The sequence below is a fragment of the Sinocyclocheilus grahami genome, unplaced genomic scaffold (assembly GCF_001515645.1).
Source record: "Sinocyclocheilus grahami isolate Dianchi unplaced genomic scaffold, SAMN03320097.WGS_v1.1 scaffold1648.1, whole genome shotgun sequence".
Lineage (NCBI taxonomy): Eukaryota > Metazoa > Chordata > Actinopteri > Cypriniformes > Cyprinidae > Sinocyclocheilus > Sinocyclocheilus grahami.
The window spans coordinates 80,724-92,333 of record NW_015506827.1 but is presented as its reverse complement, the minus strand read 5'-3'; the positions used below and the strand labels follow the sequence as shown (position 1 = coordinate 92,333).

The 11,610-nt window shown below is 37.3% G+C and overlaps 1 protein-coding gene across 1 annotated transcript in view; it reads left to right on the top strand.

Annotated features, from left to right (window-relative positions):
• Nucleotides 1–9,778, top strand: part of LOC107571757 (collagen alpha-1(I) chain-like) — a 43,291-nt gene extending 33,513 nt beyond the window's left edge. The window contains exons 36-49 of the mRNA XM_016258119.1: nucleotides 369–422; nucleotides 891–1,052; nucleotides 1,153–1,260; nucleotides 1,756–1,863; nucleotides 1,966–2,019; nucleotides 2,967–3,074; nucleotides 3,586–3,639; nucleotides 3,721–3,828; nucleotides 3,909–3,962; nucleotides 4,931–5,038; nucleotides 5,120–5,396; nucleotides 6,507–6,697; nucleotides 7,774–8,016; nucleotides 8,522–9,778. Coding sequence (XP_016113605.1) covers nucleotides 369–422; nucleotides 891–1,052; nucleotides 1,153–1,260; nucleotides 1,756–1,863; nucleotides 1,966–2,019; nucleotides 2,967–3,074; nucleotides 3,586–3,639; nucleotides 3,721–3,828; nucleotides 3,909–3,962; nucleotides 4,931–5,038; nucleotides 5,120–5,396; nucleotides 6,507–6,697; nucleotides 7,774–8,016; nucleotides 8,522–8,668 — 1,776 coding nt within the window. The 3' untranslated portion in view covers nucleotides 8,669–9,778. The remainder of the gene's footprint in view (nucleotides 1–368; nucleotides 423–890; nucleotides 1,053–1,152; nucleotides 1,261–1,755; nucleotides 1,864–1,965; nucleotides 2,020–2,966; nucleotides 3,075–3,585; nucleotides 3,640–3,720; nucleotides 3,829–3,908; nucleotides 3,963–4,930; nucleotides 5,039–5,119; nucleotides 5,397–6,506; nucleotides 6,698–7,773; nucleotides 8,017–8,521) is intronic.
• The last annotated feature ends 1,832 nt before the right edge of the window (nucleotides 9,779–11,610 follow it).

Below are 11,610 nucleotides of genomic sequence, written 5' to 3'. Positions count from 1 at the left end.
ACACACACACACACACACACACTCACATTCACACACACACACACACACACTCACACACACACACACACACACACGCACACACACACACACACACACACACTCACATATATACACACACACATTTTTATATTTATTTATATTTATTCAGTGTAAACTCATTTCTTGTAAAGTTCACAGAAGTGGAATTCATAATTTAACCCCTAACATGCTTTTCTGTGAAATGAAAATTTAAATTGGTGTGATTATTTTGTTATGTAAAACGCTGACAGTAATATTGTTTAATATGTAGCAATGCTTTTTGGTGCCAGTGTATAAACCTTCTCCTATATAATATTGCAGTGTTTCAGAGTGTGTTTGTTTATTAATAGGGTGCTACTGGTTTCCCTGGTGCTGCCGGTCGAGTCGGACCTCCAGGTCCTTCTGTAAGTAATCTTCATTCTAAACCAGGTCGAAACCATAAACAATAAAAAGAATAATTCATTCATTCATCAAATAAAAAAAATAAAAATAAATAATAATCAAAGCACTACAAATATTAAATGCTTATTTGTTTGCATGTATGTCGTGAAAATTAATGGACAATTTTAAAGTAGAAAAACTAAAAATAGTACTTTCTTGTTAAATCAGTTTTCACTCAGAAATTGCTAGTAACTTTCACAAAGTATCTTTCACCTGAGAACTGTGAACATGCAGATGCATCGTTAAATTATTGAAATATATTGACTGTAATATATTAACTATGTTATAAAATTAAATATATTAACTATTTATTATATTAAATATTAACTCAAAGTCTAAGGGGATGCATTGAAATGAATGCAAAAGTACATTTTTGTCTTGTCACGAGTCTGAACATTTAATCTCATTGCATGTCTTCTGTTTTGTCTCAGGGTGTGTCTGGACCCCCAGGCCCAACCGGTGTTGCTGGTAAAGAAGGACAGAGAGGAGCCCGAGGTGAGCGAGGCGCCACAGGTCGCCCTGGAGAGGCCGGGGCCTCTGGACCCCCAGGACCCTCCGGAGAGAAGGGTAGCCTTGGCCCCGATGGCCCTGCTGTAAGTAATCAAGCCACAAACGAATTTGCATCATCACAGATCCATGACTCTGTGAGCTGCAGAATAAAACACTCACTTTGCTCTGCTCTCTGGTCTTTAGGGCCCCTCTGGTTCTCCTGGACCCCCTGGTGTTATTGGATCTCGTGGTATTGTCGGTCTTTCTGGACAAAGAGGAGAGAGAGGATTCGGCGGTCTCCCCGGACCTTCTGTAAGTGATTTGATTCATATTTGCTGTTTTAAAACATTGAAATCAGAACTGACCACATTTACTTTCTTAATGCACATTCCTGATCATATTGTGCAGGATTCATTGATGTGCTAGGAAATGTTTTATCAAAATGTTCAGCATCACCAAACCAAAGGCTTAATTTTTACACACTTTTTGAACAAAATCTGTCCATTTCTGTTGCTGTTTGGATGTAGTGAAACACCTAAAACTGAGTAATATTAATTAACTAATTAGCGTTTGGCTTAGGGTTACTTGCATGTAATTATGCATAATTAATTGCTATTATAATGTTAAGTGCATGTAACGTGTAACAAGGACACCTTAAAATAAAGTGTTACCTTATTTTGTGATTAAATTATGTAATTCCTTAACTAGTTATTCCCCAACACTGCTGAATACTGTACCATTTCATGTTGACTTCAGTAAACCTTTGCTTTAGTTGCCCTTCTTCACAACACTCGTTCATCTCCTCAGGGAGAGCCAGGCAAGCAGGGACCCAGTGGGTCTTTAGGAGAGCGAGGGCCTCCTGGACCCATGGGGCCTCCTGGACTGGGTGGAGCTCCTGGTGAAGCTGGTCGTGAGGTGAGCGAACTCCACCCATCTTGAGAGTTTTCTTTAACCAGAATCGGCTGCATTCTGCGCAGTATGATGGAGTTATTCCCGTTATGTCACTCATCTCTGCAGGGTAACACTGGACATGATGGTGCTCCTGGCCGTGACGGTCCCCCTGGACCTAAGGTGAGCGCAGTCCTATCCAGTCGAGGCATTCATATCTTCTTCATTAAAAACTTTTATATAAAAATATGCATTAAAAATGGACTAAAATAGCGTTTTCTGATTCATTTTGTAACTATGCATGCAACTTATTTTAGTTCAAAAAACGATTACGTATTACGTGTTTTGTATATTATTTTTTTAAGTACAAATATTACTCTCTAAATTAAAACAAGATCATAAAAGCTGAAAGCATTATAATTACATTCCATTACATTTAGTCATTTAGCAGACACTTACAAATAAAAGACAATGGAAGCAATCAAAATCAACAAAAGAGAAATGATATGCAAGTGCTATAAGGAGTCACTTTGTTTGCATATTCTCTCTAGAATTGGAACAGAGAGCGCTAGAGTTAGAGGGTCGAATAAAGATGAAAGAGATGTTTATTTGACACTCTAACTCTAGAATGAGCTTTATAAAAGCTGAATGCATTATAATTGATCTAACTCTATTCTAATTCTATTCTTAAAAAAATACAAAATGAATAAGCAAAATACTACTATGCACTGACATTAAAATTAATCATTTGATTGATATGATGCACTTATTGTGTATGTACATGTTGTTGTTACGTTGTACTTGTATTTAAAAAAAAAACTTGCATGTAATTACATCTGTCAGAAGTTTATAATTACTCCATCTTTACCCATCGTTAAACCTAACCGTACCCATATCCCACCTCAATAGCAAAAAACAAGCAATGCAACATGAACACAAGCACACTGTACTTATTTTTAAAGAATCTAAATAAATAAAGATTGTTAAAGCTGATCAATGGTAGTCATGATCACCCTATCTGTGTGCATTTCTTATCCCATATGTAATAAATGAATGCATATGCTGTAGATATGTTAAAAGTGCTTCCAGTGTGAAAGAGCACTTCTCTGAAATCCATCTGTTTGCTGCAGGGAGACCGCGGTGAGTCTGGCAACTCCGGCCCTCATGGGGCCCCTGGTGCTCCTGGAGCTCCTGGCCCCATTGGTCCATCGGGCAAGACTGGAGATCGTGGAGAGGCTGTGAGTTTCTATACGCAAACACATTCTGCATGAAACAAATGACCAGAATCCTTTGAATCAAAAGCCTCTGTTTGCATTTTTAAAATGAACAAATAAATGCAATACATCCATGCATCCCAGCAAGTGGCATTATATAAGTGTTGTTTTAGTATAATTTCTATACTTTTATAGTTGTTGTTAATATTTTGTGTTTTATATATATATATTGCATTTCAATTTTAAAGTTTTAACAGTGTTTTTTTTTTATTGTCCATATAGTCTTTTAAGTTTTCGTTTATTCAGCATTGCATTTTTCATTCATAGATTTATAGAGCTTTTAGTACTTGAAGTGAAACTGAAGGAAAAATAAGCACATTTTCTGTTTTATTTTATTTGAAGTAATGACATTTTTATGGTTTTAGTTAAAAGCCCTACACTATTATGTTCAAAACGGCTGATGTGACAAATTGAATTATCTCATGCATGTGGATGTTTAATGTTCTGCTGTTTTGTTTCTCTCACTTCTTCCCAGGGTCCCGCTGGTTCTGCTGGTACTTCCGGTCCTGCTGGTGCTCGTGGTGGTCAAGTATGAACTTCTCATTGTGATCAGCTTCTATCCAGCTTGTTTTTCATCAGCAGGCTGATGGTTCTGGTCTCTGTAATGCAGGGTCCAGCTGGTTCTCGAGGAGATAAGGGTGAGTCTGGAGAGGCTGGAGAGCGAGGCATGAAGGGACACCGCGGCTTCTCTGGGATGACTGGAGTTCCTGGACCTCCTGTGAGTCAATCTAAACATCCAGATCTTCCACAAACTCCTTCACAAGTGGCTCACTCAAGTTGATTTCTAAATGTTTTTAGGGAGCCCCTGGTGACCAAGGACCTGCCGGACCATCTGGCCCTGCTGGACCTCGTGTAAGTAGCACATGGATGATGAATTTTATATCAAGTCTAATTTATTCCCATAGAGCTTTTCACAGTGCAGTGAAAGACTAAAGTAGATGTTTGGCAGAATGTGCATGCTGCTCTTTTCCATACAGCAATAGCATACGGTGACCAAGCGCTGTCCGACTCCACAAAACACCATAAAAGTATAAAAATATTCTCGATTTTAACCGATTCTCATTTTTGCAAAACAATATCGAATCTTAAATCTCAAGAATCAATTAATCTAGCCTGTTTTCAGTCAATGAATGGAACATCGTATCCAATAAATCGCAATGCGTTTTGTACTTTGTTACTTTTAATATGAAACAAAGTCTCCGATTTCAAATTCTTGACATTTTATTACTATATTCAAACAATAAATGCTGTTTTGGCGCTGTTTGATCATCTCCTCCGCTTTAATAACAGTTTCAGCATGAAATAAACATAAATGAACATCTGAACCACAAAACATACATAAGGGTCAATTTTTTTTAAATTGAGGTTTATGCATCACCTATGCATCAAGCTGTAAAATAAACTTTTTAAAATAATCTTTCCATTGATGTATGGTTTGTTAGGATATGACAATATTTGTCTTAGATACAACTATTTGAAAATCTGGAATCTGAGGGTGCAAAAAAATCTAAATATTGAGAAAATCATCTTTAAAGTTGTCCAAATGAAGTTCTTAGCAATGCATATTACTAATCAAACATTAAGTTTTGATATATTTACGGTAGGAAATTGACAAAATATCTTCATGGAACATGATCTTTACTTAATATCCTAATGATTTTTGGCATAAAAGAAAATGTTTGACTCGTACAATGTATTGTTGGCTATTGCTACAAATATCCCCCAGCGACTTAACACTGCTTTTGTGCTGTAGAGTCACAAATGAGAAACCGCAGGACAAGCTGTGTTTTAATCCTCAAATGGTTTTCTTCTGCTGACAGGGATCTTCTGGCTCTAACGGCATGGCTGGTAAGGAGGGTATGAATGGTTTGCCCGGACCTGTTGGACCTCCTGGACCCCGAGGTCGCTCTGGAGAAATGGGAACTGCTGTAAGTCTGAAATCAGCACCGTTTTACTGCTAAATTAAGCTTTTTAGCTCTTGTTCTCATGTGGTTTTCTCTCTTCACCAGGGTTCTCCTGGTCTTCCCGGACCCCCAGGGCCTCCTGGCCCCGCAGGCATCGGCGAGCCGTTCCTCCCCATGCCTCAGGTAGAGAAGGGTCCAGATCCTATGCGTGGAGGCTACAGAGCCGACGACGCCAGCGTTCGTGACCGCGACACCGAGGTGGACACCAGCCTAAAATCTCTGAGCCAGAAGATCGAGAACATGCGCAGCCCCGAGGGAACCCAGGCCAACCCTGCACGCATGTGCCGCGACCTGAGGATGAGCCATCCAGACTGGAAGAGCAGTCAGTACTATTCATATTTCACCAGCTAAACGTAGTTTTAAGCCAGTTATTTCTCTCTTGCTGTAGTGTGTCAATAGGAAATATCAGTTTACATTTCCAAACATTCCTTTTCAGTGCTGGGGAAAGTTACTTTTAAAAGTAATGCATTACAATGTTGCATTACTCGCTAAAAAAAAGTAACTAATTACGTTTGTGGAAAGTAATGCGTTGCGTTACTTTTGAATTACTTTTTAAATCTGGGCAGGGCTTGCTTGTTTATTTTTAATATGAAAAAGTTATTTTTTTACAAATGTAAATACTCTTTCACACCAAAAGTGGAATGAAAGAGTCTCAGGCTGAAGGAAATGTAAATTCTGGTCTGTACAGTAGAGGGCGCCGCTCAAACTAATCACATGAAGAATACGACGCAGAAGAAGAAAGTTCAACACTATTCAGCAAAAACAAAAATGAAACACAAATTTGCTTAGTATGGTTGAATTGGATCATTGAATATTTAATTCTTGCAGGTTTGTATAATATTCTGAGTTTGCATTTGACTGTTTTTATTGATTGTGAGGAACACTGAATCTGTTTTTGAGTAAACACATGTTGATATTGAGTCTAGAGCTACAGTAAGATCATGTTCACACACAACACTCTGCACTGACTCCTGATTTCTGTCACCATGACAACACCAGAGCTGTCACTCAACACATGGAAACTAAGTAACTCAGATGTTTCCTTCTAAATTAAAAAGTAATTTGTTACTTTACTAGTTACTTTAAAAAGTAATCTGATTATGTAACTCGAGTTACTTGTAAAGCATCTTGGAGATGTTGCCACAGTTCTTCTGGATTGAGTCTGTCTCAGTTTGTTCTGTTTCTTCATGTGACTCCAGACAGACTGATGATGATCAGAGCAGAGCTCTGTGTGCAGCACAAACATATCTCACTGCATTTTTACAATTAATGGCAAAATGAATGCTTGGAAATGTAAACTGATATTTCCTACTGACACACTACAGCAAAAGATAGAAACAACTGACTTCAAACCATTCTTTAGCTGCTGTGTGTTGTACTTGACATGCATTTCGAAGCTCTGAGATTCACTTGAACCTGTGTTTGCTGCAAGGTTCCTACTGGGTGGATCCCAACCAGGGCTCTCCTCTGGATGCCATCAAAGTCTTCTGCAACATGGAGACTGGTGAGACCTGCGTCAGTCCATCTCAGAACACCATTCCCATGAAGAACTGGTACACTAGCAAGAACATCCGAGAGAAGAAGCACGTTTGGTTTGGAGAGTCCATGCCCAATGGCTTCCAGGTACATCAAGAGCTCATACAGTCTGAGAAAAAAACTGAATTTATCAAATACATTACATTGTTTAAAATATATTTGACATTTAAAATAATATTTAAATACATGTTTATGTACACATATAAATACAAGTTAGTTTTTTAGTCAGAATAAAAGTCTGAAACCAGTTTGAACAAACAAACAAACAAACAATAAATAAATAAATATATAAGGAGTAAATGCGAATGTTAAATATGTTTTGTGAATTTTCTAAAAACTTTGATTTTGATTTGATTAATGATCTAGAAATAGTCCAGCGTTTGAAATATTTATTTTATTTTAGAATTTATTACAAATATTAAAAATATATAAAAAATTTATTTATATGCACAATGTAGATTTTCAGTTGGATCAGAAGTCTGAAAAAAGTTCCAGCAAACCATAAATAATATAATATAATATAATATAATATAATATAATATAATATAATATAATATAATATAATATAAAACCTAAACAATAGACAGTTTTAAGAATATTTATTGAATTTAATTCAAATATTATTTCCTTAAAACTTTAATTAATAACCTAGAAATAGTAATAGTTCAGAATTTTAAAATATTTCTTTCATTTTATGAAATACGTTGTATAAAATACATTTTAAAATGCATGTTTATGTGTACAAATTTAAATAAAAATGTTTTCTTAAATAGAATTTTTTAATTGTAATTTAATTGTATTCAAATTTTGATTATTTAAATGACCTGGAGCTATGAATATGGCTTAATATGAAAGAAAAATGTCACATTACTCATTATTTCCGTCATTAATCACATTTTTGACTTACATTATGATTATGACCTAGAACTATAAATATAGCTTAATATGAAAGAAAAATGTCAGATTCCGCATTATTTCTGTCATTAATCACATTTTTGACTTGGATTATGTGAACTTTTGCGCAAACAATAAAACAAAGATTTTCTCGTTTCCACTCAAGCATGAGCTGCTCTTTGGAGCATAAGAGTACAACACTGCAGCATCTTCACTAGTGCTCTGGAAATATGGCATGGCAGTCATGTTGTGCTGTGTCTTCTGTATAGTTCCAGTATGGCAGCGAGGGCTCTGATCCAGACGATGTTAACATCCAGCTGACCTTCATGCGTCTGATGTCCAACGAGGCTTCTCAGAACATCACCTACCACTGCAAGAACAGCATCGCCTACATGGACCAGACCACAGGCAACCTGAAGAAGGCTGTGCTGCTGCAGGGCTCCAACGACATCGAGATCAGAGCCGAGGGCAACAGCCGCTTCACATACAGAGTCAGCGAGGACGGCTGCACGGTGAGCGCTTCTTCATCATATGTGACCCCGGAGCACAAAACCAGTCACCAGTCAAAATTGAGATACATCATCTGAAAGCTGAATAAATAAGCTTTCCATTGATGTATGGTTTGTTAGGATAGCACAATATTTGGCTGAGATACAATCTGGAATCTGAGGGTGCAAAAAAATCTAAATATTGAGAAAATCATCTTTAAAGTTGTTCAAATGAAGTTCTTAGCAATGCATATTACTAATCAAACATTAAGTTTTGATATATTTACGGTAGGAAATTTACAAAATATCTTCATGGAACATGATCTTTACTTAATATCCTAATGATTTTTGACATAAAAGAAAATTCTATCATTTTGACCCATACAATGTTAACCACAGACTCAAAAAAACAAACGTTGATTTCAGGAAGCACTGAAATGCTAAATTTGGGGTTTCGAGCTACAAACAAATGCACGAGTGCTGCTCTATCAATCTCATTTGTCTTTTTCTCGCTTGCTTTCCTCCACAGTCACACACTGGCACATGGGGCAAGACAGTCATTGACTACAAGACAACGAAAACATCTCGTCTGCCAATCATTGATATCGCTCCTATGGACATTGGTGCTCCCGATCAGGAATTCGGCGTAGAAGTTGGCCCGGTCTGCTTCTTGTAAAAAGAAAAATCTGGACATGACTTTGCTGTTTTTTTTTTCTAGCAGACATCTTTGAATCTTTTCCTGTTCATAAAAAAACCCACCGAACTCTTATTCGGCTGCAATCGGTCCATGTGCTTAACCGTGAGTCCCTGAGGACGGTGCGATTCCCATCTCGAGAAAAATAGCCTTCTTAAATCCAAATTGAGGACCACTGCATCAGCCAGCATCGCCATCTTAGCGAGAATCCTTTGCATCAGCTGACAACAAGAAAATAATATATACTTGTAAAACGCCACGCCCCCTTGGAGTCCAAAGATTAATGACCACCTGGTGACTTTTTGTGCCGTTTTTTTGACCACTGCAAAAGGACAATGAGAAGCAAGCAAATGCTAATGTACCATTCTCTGGTGTTGAATAAATATGAGAAACGACAGCCGAGTGTCTTGTTCCTTCCAAGTGAGAAAAACTCACCAAACATCACAGTTAGCTCAATGGTGCAACGTCATCTTGATATACAGTAAAGGCTACCTCAGGACAAACACAGGTGTTGGGGGGAAAACGAGGGCGTTAGCGATTATTAACAGGTATGAAAAGGTGCTACGCGTTTGTTTTGGTGCTGTCACTCGCAGGGCTGTTTTGGTGCTAGCTGTCAACAGAATGTCAATGTGATGCATTTATCAAAGAGTCAGCAGCCGAGGAGAATAAAAGGGCTGGTTACTGTAGATTTGCACTTAATCTGATATGGTTTAAGCGGATGGACTGATTGCCAGTTCGTCTCGTCTCCGTTTCACCTTCCCGAGAAGTCTTATTTTTGTCTGTACATGCCTACTTTCAAAATGCAATGCACATCTCTTTTCTCTTTTTGTTTGACTTGTTTTCAGTGAAAGGTTTCTCAAGGCGGCAAAAAAGAACACCCACAGAAGCGAAAAAGACCCTCTGATGGTTCCAGCAAAGGATCTGTACTTATTTTGTACATGTACAGTATTTCGAGATGTTTTTAATTATTTTGGATGTTGAAATAAAGCATGTTTATGTGGTCAACTGGATGCTGGATATGTTATCTTCTTGCCGTGGCCTCGATGCCTTTCTCTAAGCACGAATTAAACAAACCACGATGCTTTCACTCAACTACCTTAATTTCTGCTTTATTTCCAGAGGGTTGTGCTTGGGATGCATGTGGGGTTGTATATCAGAAAATGTTGCTTTTTCAATTAGCAAATTCATTTGTATTCGCATTTTTAAACAAAAGTAGACCTACAGCAGATCTTCTGTGTAAATTTTAATACTTCACGAACAAACATCTTTCCACTATTTATGTATTACAGTCTAGCAAGAAAAAAATGGTCCTATGGTCAAACCAAAATTTGGTAAAAACCAGATGCATCATAACTGGGCTTCACAAAAGACAGCAAACACAACACTGTAATCGTGATTCTCAACCCCTATACCTATACATTTAGAGGTCCATTCAGCAATTTGCTTATGATTTTAAATGTACACTCACGTAAACCATTCAAAAACTTGGAGTCATTATAATTTTTTTTTTAATTATAGAAATTAATACTTTTATTTAGCAAGGATGCATTAAATTGATCAAAAGTGTTGATAAAGACATTTATGATATTACAAAAGATTTCTATTGCTGATAAATGCTGTTCTTCTGAGTTATATATTCATCAAAGAAACCTGAAAAAATTCTACTCAGCTGTTTACAACATAATATGAAAATAATAATAATAATAAATGTTTCTCGAGCAGCAGATCAGCATATTATACTGATTTCTGAAGATCATGTGACACTGAAGACTGGAGGAATGATGCTGAAAATACAGCTGCACATCACAGAAATACATTACAGTTTAACAGAGATTCACACAGAAAACAGTTATTTTAAATTATAATAATATTTCACAGTTTGCTAATGTACCATTCTCTGGTGTTGAATAAATATGAGAAACGACAGCCGAGTGTCTTGTTCCTTCCAAGTGAGAAAAACTCACCAAACATCACAGTTAGCTCAATGGTGCAACGTCATCTTGATATACAGTAAAGGCTACCTCAGGACAAACACAGGTGTTGGGGGGAAAACGAGGGCGTTAGCGATTATTAACAGGTATGAAAAGGTGCTACGCGTTTGTTTTGGTGCTGTCACTCGCAGGGCTGTTTTGGTGCTAGCTGTCAACAGAATGTCAATGTGATGCATTTATCAAAGAGTCAGCAGCCGAGGAGAATAAAAGGGCTGGTTACTGTAGATTTGCACTTAATCTGATATGGTTTAAGCGGATGGACTGATTGCCAGTTCGTCTCGTCTCCGTTTCACCTTCCCGAGAAGTCTTATTTTTGTCTGTACATGCCTACTTTCAAAATGCAATGCACATCTCTTTTCTCTTTTTGTTTGACTTGTTTTCAGTGAAAGGTTTCTCAAGGCGGCAAAAAAGAACACCCACAGAAGCGAAAAAGACCCTCTGATGGTTCCAGCAAAGGATCTGTACTTATTTTGTACATGTACAGTATTTCGAGATGTTTTTAATTATTTTGGATGTTGAAATAAAGCATGTTTATGTGGTCAACTGGATGCTGGATATGTTATCTTCTTGCCGTGGCCTCGATGCCTTTCTCTAAGCACGAATTAAACAAACCACGATGCTTTCACTCAACTACCTTAATTTCTGCTTTATTTCCAGAGGGTTGTGCTTGGGATGCATGTGGGGTTGTATATCAGAAAATGTTGCTTTTTCAATTAGCAAATTCATTTGTATTCGCATTTTTAAACAAAAGTAGACCTACAGCAGATCTTCTGTGTAAATTTTAATACTTCACGAACAAACATCTTTCCACTATTTATGTATTACAGTCTAGCAAGAAAAAAATGGTCCTATGGTCAAACCAAAATTTGGTAAAAACCAGATGCATCATAACTGGGCTTCACAAAAGACAACAAACACAACACTGTAATCGTG